This window comes from Sander lucioperca, chromosome 15 (assembly GCF_008315115.2).
Source record: "Sander lucioperca isolate FBNREF2018 chromosome 15, SLUC_FBN_1.2, whole genome shotgun sequence".
Taxonomy (NCBI): Eukaryota; Metazoa; Chordata; class Actinopteri; order Perciformes; family Percidae; genus Sander; species Sander lucioperca.
The window spans coordinates 23,957,636-23,977,186 of record NC_050187.1 but is presented as its reverse complement, the minus strand read 5'-3'; the positions used below and the strand labels follow the sequence as shown (position 1 = coordinate 23,977,186).

The window sequence follows — 19,551 nt, the reverse complement described above, 5'->3', positions numbered from 1 at the left end:
GCACAGACATAACAGTTGATAGACATTACCCTTCCTTCTTTTTTTCATGACTCTCAAGTAGGGCTGGGCGATATATCGATATTTTATCGATATCGTGATATGAGACTAGATATAGTCTTAGATTTTGGATATCGTAATATCGTAATATGACATAAGTGTTGTCTCTTCCTGGTTTTAAAGGCTGCATTACAGTAAAGTTATGTCATTTTCTGAACTAACCAGACTGTTGTAACTGTTCTATTATTTAACTTTACCCACTTAGTCATTATATCAAAAATCTCATTGTGTAAATATTTTGTGAAAGCACCAATAGTCAACACTACAATATCATTGCGGTATCGATATCGAGGTATTTGGTCAAAAATATCGTGATATTTGATTTTCTCCATATCGCCCAGCCCTATCCTCAAGTCATACACGGTATGGAGCAATTAGCTGATAACATTTCCGGCTTCTTAACTCATATTTCAACAAAATTTGTCACCAGTATCTACACCAGGTTTAGGACAAAAAGACACACTCAATAACACAGTGAATGTGCTACATTACTGAAACGTACAAAAGTTATGTGTTGGAATTATGATGCTTGAAAAAACAGCTTTAATAAATCATTTTGTATGTGAACATTGAATCCTGGGAACTTGTGTACACTAAAAGTAGCATGGGAACGACCATTCACTAAACACAGACTAGCACAAAAGAATGAGATGAGGATGCCATGGACCCAAAACAAACTCAAGAGCAATGGGAGCTGAACCACAGTGACTGAAAAATAACAAAACTGACGAATGAATGAGGCATCCATGAACTCTTTATACCTTATTGAGTGGGTCAACCAAGTAGGAAATGTCTTTACAGACACTCTGAAGCTTAGGGGAGAAGAGAGACAGTTCAGAAGTCACACAGAGGGAACTGTGCGGTCCAGACGATTGAGTTTGTGGTGCTTTGTTTCACTGAAGGATTCAGTTTCCAACAAAAAAAACATGATCTATCTCCGTGAAGATGAGATGGTCCTACGATTTAGTCAAACAATCCCTTAATAACTGAAACTTCATCTACCATATGTAGCAGATTATAGTACGATGGCACTGAAACGGACCACCAAGGAGGAAAAAAATGATTTGACCTCATGTATATTTTCAGTTAGATATATCAATTTAATGGGAAACCCTTTGGAAGTCCAAAACATTTGCTTATTTTGTAAAAGAAGCAAGTTGAGGTGCATATTTTGGCCATGTATAGTTTGAGATCTTGGATGATGTCATTGAACTTGTAGGAAATATTACTAATATTGTTTATAATAATAGGTTACAGTTTCTGTTTTTGCTCCTGACCACCAAAACAAGCGTCGGACAAGCTAGAAGAGCTCTGCAGAGCACTGCGTTTTTTCCGTGAGAAAGCAAAGAGGGGGTCTCCCAAAGCCCTTAGGTTTGAATAAACTCTTCGTCAAGGTGCTATACACTCTCCCTCAGCATTTTGGCAAAAGAAAGCATGGCATCAACACTGCTTCCTTTATGACCTTTGTGCAAGACAAGTAAAGCTACCCTGCTTTAATTCTACCCAGCCTGTTTTTTTCACCAAGCCACTGACAAAAAGACAGTGTAAAAGAAAATAAGAGATGCCAGGGAATTTGGTGAAGAGGAGACATTAAAGCTTGAAAAACAGACAGCTAAAGATACTAAGGAAGGAAAAAGTTAACATAGACTGAGAGAAAGAGAAAACAAGAAATGGATCTTACCGTGTCCTTTGTAGGCGCCAGAATCTCTTCAATCATCATACTGTCTCGTGCGTAGGAGCTCCGGTTGAGTGTGTTGGACCTATCCGAACTGAAGGAGCGGAGGCTACATGTTACCACGTAACCCGGCGCCGTGGGCAACAACAAGTGACGGGCAGGGGAACACGACATAAAACAAAAAGCAAGGAATCCATTACTACATGCAACCTCCAGGGAACTAGGTTTTTCACTTACTGGACAGAGAGAGTCCAGAAGTTATAACTGGAAAATAGAGAGAGAGGCTGGAGAGCTCATAGTTGAACAAGGATAAGATAATGCAGCAGGTTATTTAGAGATGGAAATGCGAGTGAGGTCAGTTTGTTTGCATTAAGAGATAAAGGGAAAGAGGAACAGACTGAAAGAAAACACAGATGGCTATTGGGACCATTTCTATGTGAAGGTGTGGTTGGTGTGCATCATGAACACGGACGTAACTAACTGTTGTCTAAATGATGAAATATGACAGATTAGTGGACTGTATGTGTAAGCACGTGGCTGTGAAGTCTTTGTGCAGATCATGTACTGACAGTAAAATGCAATAAGGTTTGCTCAAAAGTGTTTCAAACGGTTAAATCTGACTCAAGCTCGAAGACTGACATTGCTTTATTCTAAGATTAGCAGCTGACCTAGACCTGTTTCTGAGCAGCAAAAACGCAAAAGGGAAGCTGTTCTTCCTATCTGTCTTGCTGCAGTCTGCTTTATGGCTGTGTGTGTGGTGTGTCTATTTTTGCAGCCTCTCAGACCCCCTTGGGTGCTGTAGATTCCTTTCAGTATTTTATTTGGTCTTTGCTAAAGGGATTTGATCAGGGCAGAAGAACCGCAATGTTTATGTGAACGCACAGTCATTCGCATACATTTTGACTTCTATAGGCAGATAAATAACGTATATGATGAGTTTGTTAAAAAGGATACAATCACAGTGACAAAGCCAACAACTCTGTGCCTTACTTTGTCAGCGTGTATACTGTGTGTAATGATGTGTCCAGTGTGAGTGCGGAAGGGGAGGAGAGAGAGAACGGGTGAGGTAGGGGGAAGAAAATGCAGAGCTCAGCGTGTTTGAGTGGGCACACTATTCAGCACAGAGAGAAGCCCTTTATTCAGCACAGCCTGCCTAACCCACCATCGAAGTTACCAAGCAACTCCGTACAGCCTGAATGGACTCGCTGGCATGGCAGCACCGCGTTACCCCTCTCTCTCCCCCCATTCCTCCTCTGCTCTCAGCCAGACTCTGTTTGTTCTTCACAGCTTCCTCCCCTTTTTTATTCTGTCCATCCTCCTCTCCTCCCTAAACATCCAAGCTTTTCCATTTTCTTATTTTCTTCCTTGTAGCTCATTATCTTGTTGTCCCCTCTATTGTCGGTCATCTGTTTCTGCACGTCATGCCACCTACCAGGACTCGTCTTTATAATGCTGTTCCATCCTCTCTCCTTCTCTATAATATCTCCATTGTTAATATTACTCTACTGCAGGGGTCTTCAATGTTTTTAAGGCCAAGGACCCCTTAACTGAAAGAGCGACATTAAGTTGCATTAAACTGGGCCTACAATAATTTGTGGGCAGGCTAAAGCCTTTATACATACTGTAACATTTTAGTGTGTAGAATACTAAGCTATTAAAATAATAAATTGCTGGCATGATTTTATAAAATCACGTTTTAATGTTATACATGTGGCAGGGTGAATCCTTAGGATTAACTGTATCTGTGGATGGCTACCTTGGGGATTACCTTACCTATAGGCCAGTAAGCAGTGGGCATTTATATTTGCTAATAATATATTGGTTTCATGTTAAGGCATTTTAATTTTTGAAAAAACTTTCAAAAAATTAACAATTTGGTGGCCCCCCTGCAGTAACTCTGAGGAACCCCTAGGGGTTGAAGATCTCTGCCCAACAATTCATTCAATAGAAGACTTGTTTCACTTTTCCTCTGTCTTACTGCATTCCTCTAACCCCATTCTTCTCTGTTGCCTTCCTTCCTCTTTCCACACCACACCATTATTTTTATTTTTGATCTACAGTCTGCCTTGATGTAAACTACACTTCCCTTTATCCAAATTTTTTGACTTGTCTTGCATCTCCATTTAGTATATACCAAGCCATCTGTGTGGACTTGAAGAGACAACTGTTTGAGTCATTGTGTGTCCATGTGAGTGTTTGTGAGTGAATGCATCTATGTATAAGTGACCGAGTGTCCTTCCTCAATGATTTCTAAATGCTGGGCAAAAATTCCAGAGAAATCTCAGACGTTAAAGTTTCCATCTCTGCAAACCATGATTTAACTTCCAGAATAAATCTCCAATTACTGACATGTCAATAAAAGGGGTGTATTATTAAAAAACTAATGTGTTTGATCCCTGGAAGTTACACTCAGTGGCACCACAAATACACAAATAATAAAGTGCCACTTAGGAACAAGCCACATCAAAAAGTTATACAATTATTCCACACAACTCAAACTGAAGAAAAGTCCGCAAAAAAACACAAGTGTGGCTTTTATTTTATACATTTCCAGCAAGATTGCCTCTTTTCCAAACCTGCATCAAAAAGACATTTTCATTTTGCAGATGTGATGATTTAGTGAAGACAGATGAGAGAATATGGTGAATGTGAAAATGGAGCGACGATCTCAAAATACAACACGTAACAGCAACAAAGTGACAAATCTGTTACCACAAACAGAACAACAGCAACACTGGATGACACCAATGTACAAAGGATGACTCGTGGTTTGGGTTAGCGGTTTTATGGGAGTAGGGTTGGGGTTAAACAGTAGTTCAAGGGTCACACAGGGAAGGGGGGGTACCATTCACAGCTAATGCTGCTGCCTACTACTACTACAACTACTACTCTTTTCTTACCTGAGTCTAGGGCTAGAATGAGGGACACGGTGCAGGAAAACAAGGAAAAGTACAAAATAGAAGAGTGAAAAGCAAAGCATTTTGAAAACATTCAAGCATGATGCGGCTTTCTTTTTTTCCTACCATATGACATTGATGCTGCGCTTTTGCATGGTTGTATGTTACGACTAGGCCCAAGCGCTGCTAGGTTTTCCTGAGTGTGTGTGTTTGTGTGTGCAGCCCAGTCAAAAAGCAAACCATGCAATGTCGATGTCATAAACAGAAAGGTAAGGAAAAGAAAAGAACTTGCTCAGCATCATACATTCATAGATCAACGAATTACAGTATGTCACAGCATTACATTCACATTCCTGCAATCTCAACGATTTCAAAATCTATTTCAGCTAACAAACTGTTCTTTTACTTCATAAGCAATTACACTGAAGCGGCAGTATAAAATGAACCGTTTTAGTACTTGTAGCTCTTATTTTCTAGCAGATGGAGAAAATAATATTTTTTTACAAAAATACATTTCTCTGTAGTACCCTTAAATACAAATGAACTGTTAACAATTGTAAACAAACAGCAGTTTGAGCAAGTAACTGAAACTTCGAACCCTCAAATGTGGTCACATACCTCTTTTAATTAATATAATTTGAATATTTAAACTCCTAACAACAATTCACATCATTCAATTCAAAACTCTTTCCACGAGGCTCAAACTCAAACAAGCTTGTTTACATGGAATATCTCCATTTAATTCAGTGTTTCCCTTTGTATGCTGTGGTCTGCTGATGCATGTAGCTTCCTGTCACAGTTATTGTAGTTGTTTTTATCAATCCAACAATCACAGTACATCTGCCAGTGTGGCTACAATACACTCTGGGGCTGCACAACACTTGTCCTGTGTGCTGCTGATGTGTTTTCACTGGAGCCTGCCAGTTTTCCACTACATACTTTGGTCACTATTTAAAACTGTGGGCCTGTGCCGAATCCTGATGTGCAGCTGTTTACGGAGAGCATCAAAGGCATCACAGTTCAAAGATACAGCTTATATCTCTTGTGTTACACTATGGGTCATTTGTAATCTTTGCCTGGGTTTGAATGAGGCCACACAAAATGCTGAATCATTTTGTCAGGTTGAATCATTGGATGGCAACTTTCCAGCTGCTTTCTCTAGCGATTTCCATTATTCTGTTTTTGTGTGTAAGTGTGAGTTTGTGTGTGTGTGTGTGTGTGTGTGTGTGTGTTGGAGAGGCTGTACATTATCTGTTTCAGGCCAACGTATGTGTGTGTGTGTGTGTGTGTGTGTGTGTGTGTGTGTGTGTGTGTGTGTGTGTGTGTGTGTGTGTGTATGTGTGTGTGTTGGGCTGTACATTATATTATCCGTTTCAGGCCAACATAAACAAGCCTATACCATATCCATATCAGATATGGCATCATAAATCTGTGTGCATAGGGTGAACAACCACAGCATTAATAGCAAATATAAAAACAATCTGGCCACAATATTCTAAAGGACAAGTTAGCTATAATAGTTACAGAGTACATCAGTGGTTTTTATAATATAAATGACAGGTGCTTACCTAGCTGAGCGGGCTCCTATGCTGAAACCCATATACCCCTCCTGTGGGAGAGAGTCATCCCCCAGCTCTTTCAGGTCCTGTGGTCGCAGGTATTTGTCCGTGTCCCCGGTCATAGCATCCTCGCCTGGTGGGGGGGATGAAATCATAAAATCCTCCTGTTAACTTCAAAAGCTAATCCGGGCAAAAAGAGGCGATGCGGCACCTCAGGAAGAAAAACAAGCCCTCACTGCCGACATCAGTCTCTCGCTTATTTGATTATGGTACTGAGAGGAGGCCTTTGATCATTTATTAAACCCAACATACCTCACTGCAACTGCATAGCCCACTGCAACTTTGTCTATTCATTTGACTGTGACAACAACGACAACAACAACAACAACAACAACAACCACCACAACAACATAAAGCTGATTTGACTTGCTTGACTGTTTCAGAGGTTAGACAGTAATCATTTCACAGAAAAATGCCATCAGAATCAGCAGCAAAGCCACTTTGCAGTATATCTGGAGCTCTCCTGTAAAACCAAACGCAGCTCATTTAACTCAAACACAGAGCGCAGCAGAGGGTTTAACCACGACCAAAGCCTGAGCACAAGAGCCATAAGCAGAGAATAAGCAGGCAGTGCAAGAACCGCACCGCACCTCTATCGGCGGACCGGTGAACGATGACACGCCGGTCAATGAGGCCGGCGGAGCGGCGACTGTGCTTCCCCTTCTCCCTCATGTCCGACTCTGTCCTGCCTGCAACACTCTGCTCCTTCACCGCAGCCCCTCCCCCTGCCTTCAATACTGCCGCACTCCAATCAGACACCAGCAAAAGTGTCAAGTTAGATGACAGTAAAAGTACAAGTTTCCGGTGTCAAATTTCAAAATAAAACCATTGGTGAAAGGGGTTTAGTTGTCAAACCTCACCTAAGAATGAAAATAGCCACCACCTTGCATTTCAAACTCATGACGTCACCAAAATCAACTCTCCGAAAGCAATATGGGAACGAAGTAATTTACTTGAAAGTTAAAGTTAGGGAAATGTTGTGGTCTTATCTTCCATTAGGTTTTTAATTTTTTAATCTGTTCTTATGTAAAGCACTTTGAATTGCCCTGTTGCTGAAATGTGCTATACAAATAAAGCTGCCTTGCCTTGTCTTGTCTTGCCTAGGTTTTTGTGGGTGTCTGGACAGTGCCACATTTAGCTACCATGATTTGCATCCCTCGTTCTTATTGCATAAATCACCAACTTGTGTTGGAAAATTCTTTTTTCTTCTTACTCTTTCCCATCTTAATTTCCTAGTCCCCAAATCACTAATCTGAAGAGTATGCCGTGAACATGTATTTATTATAAATTAAGAGTAATGATGACAAAATGCAATATGTTACAAGTTACAAGTTTAAGGCATGTCAGGCTTTTATTCTGATTGTAAAATTGAAGACCTAACTTCCTATGTTTTTCTAGCAGTTTCTGTCCGACTTGACACAACTGGAAAACAATTGGCTCCCCGCTGCTGCGTATCACCATCACATTCAGATACACCAACCCCCCCCCCCCACACACACACACACACACACACACACACACACACACACACACACAAACACCTTCTATTGTATAGTTTGACTTTGAACCTGAAGCATCGCCGCATCAAAACAGTCTCTCTTTGTTCCTCTCTCTAAAACAGTAGGCTACAAGTAAAAAAAAAAAAAAATCCACAGAAACCCAAACGCCATCTAGCCTATCTCTACAATCAATAGGCTACAATAGAAAAAATAATAATGACAGACATACCCTAATTTCACATCGGCTATCACATCATGACATGATTGTCCCACTTTCTGTTGTCGGTCGATGGTCTGTGTTTTATTTTATTTTATTTTTTTTTATATCGCAACCTTCAAAATACCAAATACCGGCTTACCTTTGTCCAACGCGGCCATATTGATCACAGCTCTTCTTATTTCTATTTTTCTAAAGCTTCGCAAAACGTCCCTAGGATTAAAAGTAAATCCAGTGAGAGGTACGGACTCTCAAGTAGTCCATTCAAAATGCGTGATTATGAAAAATGTTGCCCTCTCTTCACCCCACGCACTTAACTCCACTCAGACCAATTTGTGCGTTTGTTTCTGGTGCGCACATCTCTGTCTCTCCGCAAACTAGAAATACAATTCAAACTCTTCCAAGTTTTGCGTCTCCCTGCACAAAAAGTAGGCTATAAGTCAAAGCCATGCGGTCACACCTGGGTTAATTCTCCTGCAGGCAGCTCAAAAAAGCTCATCTCATTGGATTTAAAGAGAGAAAGTCTCGATGCGCCCTTTGGCTCAACAGCATGGCTGAAAAGAGTCAACAGGAGCCGCACTGAAAGTGTGTACCGCTCTGTGGAGAGCAGTCAGCTGACAGGTCGTTCGAGCAAATGCTTGGGAACCTCAGTTGGCTGCATTTCAAAATGGGAGTGGGGCTTAAATAATGATGAAATAACCACCATCATTTTGCCTTTTTTTTAGATTATTGAGCAACAAGTCTTCCTTCTGCATGTTGCACACAATGGCTATAACTTGCACAATAATAAGTACATTTAGAGTAATGATGCAAGAGGTGTTTGGCAGTTAAGTATTAGACTAACTGTAGTAATAATATCCTCTAGGGCCAGTGCTATAGGGATTATAGTAGTGTACAGAAAACATTAAATGACACACACACACACACACACACACACACACACACACACACACACACACAAGCCAGAGACCAGGAGTGTCCCTCACACCTACGGCTTAATAGGATTGACTTCCACCCATATAGGATTAAACAGGGACGTGGAAACTCTACTTCCTCTACTCCTTCCTTCTCTCTTTCTCTCTCACACACACACACACACACACACACACACACACACACTATACAAGAAATATGGACACACACACACACCCTATACAACAAAGATGGAGTGCAGGACTGAATGTGCAACAGCTAACTGAAGTCGATCTGGTCTTGCTTTATATTGGGCAAAGTGAATATCAAGGCTGCACTGCACAATGCTGATGAATTATGCACACAGTATAAACAGTTTATGTTGAGCACATGAGGCCATGGATACTCTTTATTTACAATTCCTGCGTGGTAGTTATAACACACTGAATCATAGACATACCAATGAGGATCTTCATCATATAGCTACTGTGCAAGCTCAGCCTCTATCACCTGATATGTGTGTGTATGTATCTTGTTGAGTCTAGCTGTATCACCTGACATAGAAACTCCACACCCCACGACTGTCCCTAAGCAACAGCCCATGAACAAGCTCATCAATTTTACAGGCCTGTTGACTCTGTGGTTCCAAAACAAAATGGGCAGCCTGAAACAATGTGACTCGTTCCATAAACCTGGCAATGCTCTTTGGCCCTGTGGGGGTTACAGCAGCTATCCTGCTATGCTATTGTTAATGGTATGTAATTTATTGAGGTTTACATACAGTAAGACACAATTATTTCATTAAATGTATGCAGGCCTTTTCATAGTCTGTCATCTGAATTATAAAGTGAGTGACATTGGCCTTGTTTTCATTTTCTCACAGCAACTCCTTCAAAGAGATTGCAGCGTTGAAGTCAGGATGACACTTCACAATGAATCAGGCAGTATGAGACTTACTGTATGGTGTGCAAGTAGTTAAAAATAACAAATGTGTTGCAGTGAAAATAATATCAGCAGTGTCATTTGGTGAATAACAATAGGGCACACTTAAGGCTAAAAAGGCTAAAACAGTTTATGTTTACTGATGAATTTTAGACACACAACTGATTTATTCTCTGTCTGATTATGGTGGAATTAGTGCATTAGTGGAAAGTACTACATTAGTGGAAAGTACTACATTAGTGGAAAGTGTGTGTGCTCTGGCTGTTGATTGAGTTCATTCCTATTTCGCTTGGAGACTTTCTATTGAAAATGCTGAACAGCAAAGCTAAAAAGTAGTACAGCAAGGGCTTGAGGGTTAGCTCTTCAACAAGACAGGTGCGTTCTGTTGAAGTACGCTATATTAAAGGGAAACAAACAACAGAACGGTGGAGGCAAACTGGTGACAAATACCTTCATCAACATCTGAGAAAGACTCCTCATTGAGAATTTCTGGCACATTGGCCCGGACTGTATGATTTGGACACACATACAGTGAAACATGCACATGTTAATGAAAGTGACATCACATAGCACACAGTCACAAGTGTATGGAAATCATACAGTGTATTGATATTACTTTATGTTTAATCAAAATCAAGTCACAGCAACGGTTTGCAAGTATAAATTAATTTAATTTTAGTACTTAATGGCTGGAAATTAGAAGAATGAGGCGAAAATTTGAGCATTCATCACATACCTTCATCGTCGGACATGTCAAGGAACTCATTCATGGTCTCTGGGACATTGATTTTGTGTTTTTCTGAGGCACTCTGTAAATGTGAAGAAAAAAAAACTTAACAATTCAGTTTTGCCAAAACAAAATTATTTTGCTAAATCCAATCTATACTCTGGACATATCCCTGAAACTTTAAACCAGGTCCAAATGGAAAATATGAGTTACAATGCTGTAGTAGATTTTTTGATCATTTGAGTTCACTGTCAGTGCTCATAACCATTTTGAAAGTGTTACATCACCTGAAAATATTTTAGCGACAACTGTAGTCAGTGAATGACAAGTTCAGCATTTACATTCCAACTAAAGTGAGACCTTCATGCGTGTTTCCAAATATGGACATTAAACTGAATCTTAGCTGTGGCCCCTGTCACAGTAAGAAATAATGATACTGTATGTTTGAAGGCCATTTTACCCCACATAACTGACCAGCAAAGGTCCGACAGGCAGCAGATGTAGGTTCAATTGAGACATTAAACAACAGCAGAGGCCTCTGCACAGTGAACAATAGATCAATCAGACAAAGGTGTAGGGAAAAGACCTTGATCTTTAAGTTACTTCACTATACATAGAGACAGTTATGACTGATGTACTTTGCTGCTGATTGCGCAGAATCCTCAGTGTCCTCTCTGTCCGCCCCCTCACTCCTGTCACCTCTCCATCACCCTACTGTCTCTCTTTCTTTCCCACTTTCTCCTCCTCCTTCCCCCTCTTTCTCCCAGACACGTGTGTGGATCAGATCGCTGTTAGTGACCTGAGCTATTTGAGGAGAAACCTTAAGCTCCAATCTAAGCCCTCTTCTCTCTCTCTCTTAATCAGGGCAACTTCACACTGTGACTCACTGACTTGCTGGCTGTTTTGCAGGATTCACACACTGACTCCACTTACAGTATGCTGCTGGCTGATGCCACGTTTTAAATTGGGAGAGGAGTTGGTCACACAATTCAGTTTAACACAGCTGCTCAATAAGGAACATGTGTGATTTTACATGTTTTAGTCCAATAGCGACAAATACTTCCGACTATTGTCTAAAGCATATCTCAAGTTTATAGCAAACAGCAGCCCTCGTAATGCAATGTCAACCAAAACTTTACCATTTATCTCACATTGTTTTTAATCATTACTTGACTTGTAGCTCCTAATTGCGATGCTTTTTAGTGGTCAGTGAAATTTATAACTTTTCTCAAGCTAGTTTCAAGTTGATTGTTTTTTACAGTTAATAGAATTTATAAAAAACAAATTGCTGCCTGGAAAATAGGAAATCAATTAAAAAAACTTTACTACTTTTGAATGAGATTTGTTAACATGCTAAAACATGCAAAACTGAGCATGCTGAATTCTCACTTTTAAAATGATTTTATACTGTTTCATATTCTCTAAAAAAATCCCAAAAGATGAAATACAACTTTTCAATGATAAGCATTCACATTTTCTCAATGTCACATACATTTATTGTTTTGGCTGGGCTCTTGTATTCAACCTATTTCTAAATTATAGAACATATTCATGACTTTCAGGATTTAAATTAGCTTGAAATGTATTGCTGATGTAATAGAGATTGTGCGCATTTAACCATCCCCTCTGGGGATTAATACAGGTTTATTTTATCTTATATGAGATGCTATTGACAGGAACACGGTGTCTCACCATGGTGGTCAGGTTTTCATCTGTCATGGGCCTCAGAGTGTCCACCACAGAGATGTATCCAAGACGACGGGCGATGGATAGGGCAGTGTTCCCATTCTGACAAGTGACAGAGCAACAGGAAGTTATTCACAGGAGGCGCACAGAAAACACAGAAGAGCATTCAGTATTTCATCACGCTTCAGCTCTGTTGGAGTGTGTGTGAGTGTGTCTGGCAAGTGTGTTTGTGCACTGACCATGGTGAGCTCGTTGGCTGAGGCCCCGTGCTGAAGCAGCAGGTTGATGATGTGGGTGTGGCCCTGCTGAGCTGCTTGGTGTAGAGGAGTGTACCCGTTCTAGACAGAGACAGAGACAGAGACAGAGACAGGCAAAGAGAGGAAATATTAAAGAGCCCCTGTTGTGCTTTTTTGGCCTTTTAGTGTGATATTAGTTTATTTGTGTATGTAATAGATGCATAAAGTACACAAAACACATTGCACTCAAAATGGAGCCCTTTCTCCCACAGACAGCACTTTTTCTGCTTAAAAACAGCTTGCCCACATTCCTGTTTGAAATTCCTTAATTAAAGATATCATTGGTGGCTTGTTTGAATTTAGTTGACCAATCACAAGAGTGGGCCAGCTGAGAAATATAATATGTTTTTTGAACATCAAAGCATGTAAAGCTTTTCTAGGAGACCCCAAGAGTACAAATTTCATGCTGAAAATGAGCAAAATAGGGGCTCTTTAAAATTGTATGAATAAAGTTGGATATAAAGGAAAATCTACACAAAAACAGTAATACAAGACTGTGCATGTGTGTTTAGTGTGGGTGAACATGTGCTTTTTTACCTTGGTTTTGCCATTGACTCTAGCATGGTTCTGCAGCAGAAAGTTTACCATCTTTGCATTACCATAGTGACAAGCCACGTGCAGTGGAGTGTAACCCATCTGCAAGAAGGAAAGACAGACATAAAAGGGTGAGGAGATGAAAAGAGGAGGAAAATATAGTTACGGATGCTGACTGAAATCTCGTGGTTAACATGGAAACAATTAATTTGCATTGTCTTCTTAGCATGCTATCTCTGATTGTAAATATAACTTTGAAACAGCATCATATTTCATGTCCTCTTTGACTTATGAGTACAGTGCATAATGGTAATGGAGGAGATCAGTGAGTGAATATCTGTAAACAACTGTCCTGTCAGCACACACACACACACACACACACACACGCACGCACACGCACACACACACACACACACACACACACACACACACACACACACACACACACACACACACACACACACACACACACTACTACATAACCTTGTGTTAGTCCAACCTTCAGCTACTGCAGATGTGTCTCAGTGAACGTGAGCACCCTGTTATGGGGCCCGTGTGTGTTGTGTGTAAGTGAATGTAACTGACAGAGTGCGAATGAATATTAGAGCATGTACGTGCTCATGTGCATGTGTGTGTGTTTGCTGCAGCGTGTGGTTCATCCATAAAGACATGAACACCTTCTACTCAGGTATCAATCCTTTATTTATGTAGCACCTGAGATGCTTGCAGACAAAGGTGTGTGTATGTGTGCCCGAGAGAGTAGGAGTGTATATTTCTGCTGCCATGAATACACTGAAACTATACAGGAAAAGACAAGCATATACAGATAAGTCAATGATGCATGTAAATGAATGGTTATGCATCAAACCTTAACTGCAAAAAGAGATTTAAAGACCCTTATCTGTATGCTATATGAGAAAGCTTTACCTTTGTTTGTGGGTTGACATCAGCCCCATGGTTAAGAAGGACTTCTGCAACATTGACCTTGTCCTCCTGAGCTGCTAAGTGGAGTGGTGTAAGTCCGCTCTGTAAGGAAAGGACACACCCAAACACGTGTGAACACAAATACATTTACTAACGTGGGAGCACGTGATAAGACTGAAACTGAGGGAACAGGATGCTGGAAACTAGTGGTTGACAGTGCACATGTGTGTGTGTGTGTGTGTGTGTGTGTGTGTGTGTGTGTGTGCACAGTACATGTGAATGAATGAACTCTTTTAGTAACCGAACATACTGTAGCTCCATCACTGATTTCACCTTATTGCACATGTTGACATTAGCGTTCTTGGTCAGCAGCAGTGACACCAGGTCCACGCTGCCCTCCTGCGCTGCCAGGTGAATGGGGCTGATGCCTTGCCGGGTCACTGCATTGGTGTCGGCGCCGTACTCCAGCAATGTGGTCCCAATGTCCATTTGGTTCTTTTTGGCAGCGATGTGGAGTGGCGTATAGCCATTCTGAGGCAGGTAAAAGTGATGCAGGGGTTAGGAGGTTGGATTGAGCTCTTCTTCTACATTGGTGTATCTATTTCATTTTACTCAGAATTGGCTTGTTTTGCTCAGTGTTGAGTAAAACAGGGACGATTTATATAGGTAATCTTAATCTAATCTTCTATAATGTATTTTATTCCATTCTGAATCAAAATGGAATTCACTTCATACATTTTAGACTTAAGTATAGACAAGGATGTAGGATGGCCACTATGGTTAGTCTTTTTTTTTTATTACATACACCAAATCTGATATTATAACAGGGCATAAAACTATTTTGTCTGCACTAAAAGGACCCAATCCTGAATCAAGACTCTGACACAAAACAAAATGATAAGCTTCTATAAAAAAAAGTCAGAAGTTTCAGCAGTTCAGTAAGAGTAGTTCAACATTACTGCAACCACAGAAGTAATACAGAGTGATAAAGTGGCATCAATACAGAACAGTCATGATGCAGAGATGTAACTTAAAACATGACCAAATTGAACACAACAATTTACAAACAATAATAAGGGCTGAAGTGCTATAAACAGTTTGTCTGCCACTCCTTGAAGAGCTTGTAAATGAGACCTCAGACAAAAGGTTCCCCTCAGACACAGATACAATATGAACAGACAGGGGAGCAGCTGAAAAGGAAAATAGTCACTATTCTGACATTCCTCAATTTGGTCACCATGGAGAGGACCTACAAGACAGCATTAAACTAAAAATGGCATAAATACATTCCCCCTGTTAGGGACCTGACTGGTGGTAGTGTGAGCTATGGGTGGGCTTTATTCAACTCTCTGGGCAGCCTTGAGGTCCACAGCGGGGACGGGTGATTTTAGTTTAAATGAGAGTGAGTAAAAGGACGAGGGAAGTGAGGGAAAAGGGAAAAGTCACAAATATTTCTAGAATCACCACTGTTACTGTGTTTTGTAAAGTTGAGCTCAGAAACTTCAAACTGAAGTCATACATTATTACCAAACTGTCCTCATTTTTAGACTGTTTATAGCAAGACTTATTTAACGTGTCTAAATCACAATTTCACATTCTCCTGTCTTCACTACATGCATATGACGCATGCACCATGTTTTCTGCCACAACTCTGTCATCTCGCATTTGTGTGTGCAAACGCTTCAAGACAGCTTCTCTAGTGAACAGAGATTGATCCCTTTCCAAAAGTCCTTAAATTAGACCAAGCACACCCACTTTAGCACCCGGCCATATTAAACACAATTTATAGGGGAGAAACTGAGAGAAAGGGAGGCAAGGAGGAAAGACTAAGAGTGTGGGAGGGAGGAAGGAATAAATAGACAGATACAGATTAAGTGAGAGAGAGAGCTAGCAGGATACTGAGCCAGTGAGAAGGGAAAGACAGAACTGGGAAGACATAGAGCAAGGATAAATTAGCTTTAAAAACGTTTGTCTCCTCTTGCAGGAGACATTCAATATCTTGAATGTCAGTTGACAGTGCAGCCATATCCTGCCATATTTTGGTTGGCAGTTCTGCCATTCTGCTCATACTTGTTCTGTGGTTTTGACAGACTATCAAAGCCTAGCAGGATACCAACCACAACTTGACCATATGTCACCGACCATGCATGTTTGTGTCTGTCAGACATTTCAACAAGAGCAGTAACTAAATAGCTTTTTTTTGGGAACACAGAATTTATAGCTCTTAAACCGACCTCACAAGAGTGGGTGGTTTGAAATAGTGACATACTCTGAAGTAATTTACAACATGTATAACACATCACCAGCCCATTCACATGTACTCTTAAGTTTTGTTTTATGAGAAATATGAAAATATAACATCCATAAAACCACCGAGCCCAATATGCTGACTGTATGAGCTAAATTCTGGCTAGTCGAGTGATTATAAAGACAGACTTGCAGAGCTGTGAAAAAGCCACATATTCACTCACAACGTCAAAGACTAGACAAGATGGAATGAGAGAAAATGGGTGAGATTTAGATCCTCATACATTACATACAGCACATTGTTAATGGTCTGAGATGGCACATGCTAGGCAAATTAATTGTAGTATTTGTGTTTATGCACGTTTGTGTGGATACCTTGGCGGCAGAGTGTGGGGAAGCTCCCTGATCCAGCAGCAGCAGTGCTACTCTCTGATTATCGTAGTGAGCGGCTACATGCAGTGGAGTTAGCCCACTCTAAAACACACACACACACACACACACACACACACACACACACACACACACACACACACACACACACGCAACACAACACCAGGTTAGATCACTAAACACACACAACCAACTGAATGTAAAGACATGATAGGACATGGACATCAAACTGATGGAAGATAGTTAGTGCAGGAGACAGTTTAGAGCAATAACTTCATGCTGAAATCTGGAAGAAGCTAGGAGGAGCATGTCTTCACTGGCCTATGAAATGTATCTCCAAAATGTCAACTTTGCTCCAATTGTTTTTTAAATGGTTTATTTAGCTTCAAATGTCCTCAACCCATAAAGGAACACTTAAAAGGGTACTCTACAGTACAGAGCTACTGATTTTGCATTGCACTTCTTCTACACTGTCAGACTAGTCTGGTCCTACCAGACTCTCGTACATTTCATTTGTACAGAGTCTGGCCACTCTCCATTGACAAGTGTTAACTTCCTTGAAGGCGGGTACTCTGTTGAAGTTTAAAACTATTGGATGTGCCCAGAGTCAAAAGGGTGAGAATCAATGCAGCAGAATCAGAGCTATCATCTTTTTTATTCCACACATTCTTCTTCCTTGTCAATTCGGAAACTGGAATATCTGACTCAACTGCTGACAGTTCAGTCAGATATTCCAGTTTGCTATGCTTTGCTAGCGGCTAATGTAGCCCTGAGCTGCTAGCTTTAAGCAGAGATGAGGAGCGGGTTAAAGAGGTCTGGTAAGCTCACTTCTTTCTAACTACACACACCCACATTCTTTTCATTTTCAAACTTGTAGTCTTCAGATCTAACCGACTGATTGAGGCAATTTATCAGACTTTGCACAGCTCCTTCTGGAGTCACAAAAGGCTTCATACAACTTTTTTCACACATAAAGTAGTACTCCTCGAGACCTGTAAACAGACTTTGATGTGGAAAATCGGTGGTTCCCCTTTAGTCCTTTATTTTATAAGCAATTTTTTGAAAGCACCAAAATTGGAGATAGATTATTTTCATTGGACAGCGATGAGGCAACAATGAATTAGTCACATTTTAGCACTAGAAGGATGAGTAGCAGTATTAGAGTGCTAGCAGCAGCAGAAGTAGCAAAATGTTGTTATTGTTTTGATTGAAAGATCCCTGCCAGACATGTTTTAGGACACTAAAATACAATGCTTGTGTGTGTGCACTCTGAGCTACACCCAAAGTATTCCATGCACACAGTAAACAACATCTATCCCACGATGCTCACTGAGTCACTGAAATGTTCCACGTATCTAACAAACACTTGAATTTACTCAGAAAAGTGAGCAGAATATATCCTGATACTCTCATGAGCTGTTGTGATGTGTTGTAACAATTGTCCTGGAGAGGTGTAAGAATGATATTTTTGGTCAAAATGTGAGGAAATCACATAAACTATTGTCTTTCTTCTAATCTCTATAGAAAATGTGTGTAATTAGACTGCAATAAAGGCCTGATTTTGCTTTGTGTTTAGTCTATTTTAGTACTTTAGTATTACAATGGGACTGATTTTAGCATGACACCACCCAGCAGTGTGGAAGCCTCATTACCATACCTGACTGCCATTATGTTAAACGTTCTCAGATGGTGACACAGACACACACACACACACACACACACAACTAGCTAACACAATAATCAGTGCCTGTAGGCCTGTCCTAAGTAAGTGTGTCAATATGTGTGTGTGTGTGTGTGTGTGTGTGTGTGTGTGTGTGTGGGTGCGTGCGTGCGTGCGTGCATGTGTGTGTGTGTGTGTGTGTGTGTGTATACAAATGCGTTTGTACAAGGGTACATGTGGAGGTGGAATGAGTGCATCATCAGGGGAATACAAGAAAATCTACCCACAAGGTTTTTGTAACAGGACAAGCATCTGTTGGCTGTGTTATCCTGGGAACAGTCCTAAACCTGCCGCTCCTTCATGCAACCTCCCCCACCATCACCCCTGTGTCACACTGCAGCTTGGAAAATACAATACAACTGCTTACTCTCTAAGAGACAGGTTGGATAAGGGCAGGCATCAGAAAGATGAATGATAAATGGTCACAGCATCTGAATGACTTCCTGAATTTGGACATTTGTTGGCCAGATCTCACCAGAAAAGTTGACTAATTCACAAATTATCTTACAAAGCTTTAGAATAACTCAACAGCTACATATGTATGCTTTCTTGATGTGTTGTGCTTTGTTATATAAGGTTGTATTCTACATACAGCTGTTAATAATCCTATTGGCTGTTTTTCGAGCACTTCCTATTTATATTTCGCAGGAGTTTTGAAGCATTATCTGAAAACAATGGCTCTGATCTCAACACACCTTGTTGTGGGTTGTTTGTAACAACTATGTAGACATTTTGAGTTTATACCCCTGTTGCCTTCATTTTTCTTTGCTTTGTGTAGGAGTCATCTCCTGCACAATATGTGGAGTCATTCCTGTGCCAGGCCCTCCCTCTTTAGACAGCTCATGTTTTACAGCAGCAACACATCTGTAAACACCCTAAAATGTTGTTGTCAAGATTAGGATTGAGTGTGTTGTGTTAGTCATCTCACCTTTCCAGCAGCATCAGGCTCAGCTCTCTTCTGTAGGAGGAGGCTGGCCACCTCCATCTTGCCGTACTTTGCTGCCACGTGCAGGGGACTGAATCCTTTCTGCTGAACACAAAATAAAATACATCAACAAAATGAAAGATGGAGAGGATAGAAAGAGGAATAGAGACAGGTATTTAAACAGGAAGTGAATGTTTGCGTTGTTTTAGGTCAGTCCTCACTGGCCTGGGATCAAGCGCTTCTTCATAACAACATAGTTTCTCACATAACTCATCTGAATGATT

At 40.6% G+C, this 19,551-nt stretch overlaps 1 protein-coding gene across 50 annotated transcripts in view; it reads right to left on the bottom strand.

Annotated features, from left to right (window-relative positions):
* Window positions 1-19,551, bottom strand: part of LOC116055816 (ankyrin-3-like) — a 135,125-nt gene that overhangs the window by 30,111 nt on the left and 85,463 nt on the right. For 11 of the 50 annotated variants that reach the window (XM_035992329.1, XM_035992337.1, XM_035992339.1 and 8 more), the window contains 11 exons: window positions 19,271-19,372; window positions 16,608-16,706; window positions 14,319-14,516; window positions 13,989-14,087; window positions 13,065-13,163; window positions 12,471-12,569; window positions 12,238-12,333; window positions 10,555-10,627; window positions 10,269-10,325; window positions 6,198-6,321; window positions 1,739-1,841 (listed from right to left, as the gene is read on the bottom strand). In XM_035992329.1, coding sequence (XP_035848222.1) covers window positions 1,739-1,841; window positions 6,198-6,321; window positions 10,269-10,325; window positions 10,555-10,627; window positions 12,238-12,333; window positions 12,471-12,569; window positions 13,065-13,163; window positions 13,989-14,087; window positions 14,319-14,516; window positions 16,608-16,706; window positions 19,271-19,372 — 1,149 coding nt within the window. Of the gene's footprint in view, window positions 1-818; window positions 870-1,738; window positions 1,842-4,632; window positions 4,645-6,197; window positions 6,322-6,838; window positions 7,237-8,106; window positions 8,877-10,268; window positions 10,326-10,554; window positions 10,628-12,237; window positions 12,334-12,470; window positions 12,570-13,064; window positions 13,164-13,988; window positions 14,088-14,318; window positions 14,517-16,607; window positions 16,707-19,270; window positions 19,373-19,551 lie in introns of those variants that run through there. The other 39 variants (XM_035992362.1, XM_035992340.1, XM_035992348.1 and 36 more) reach the window with 28 other exon arrangements.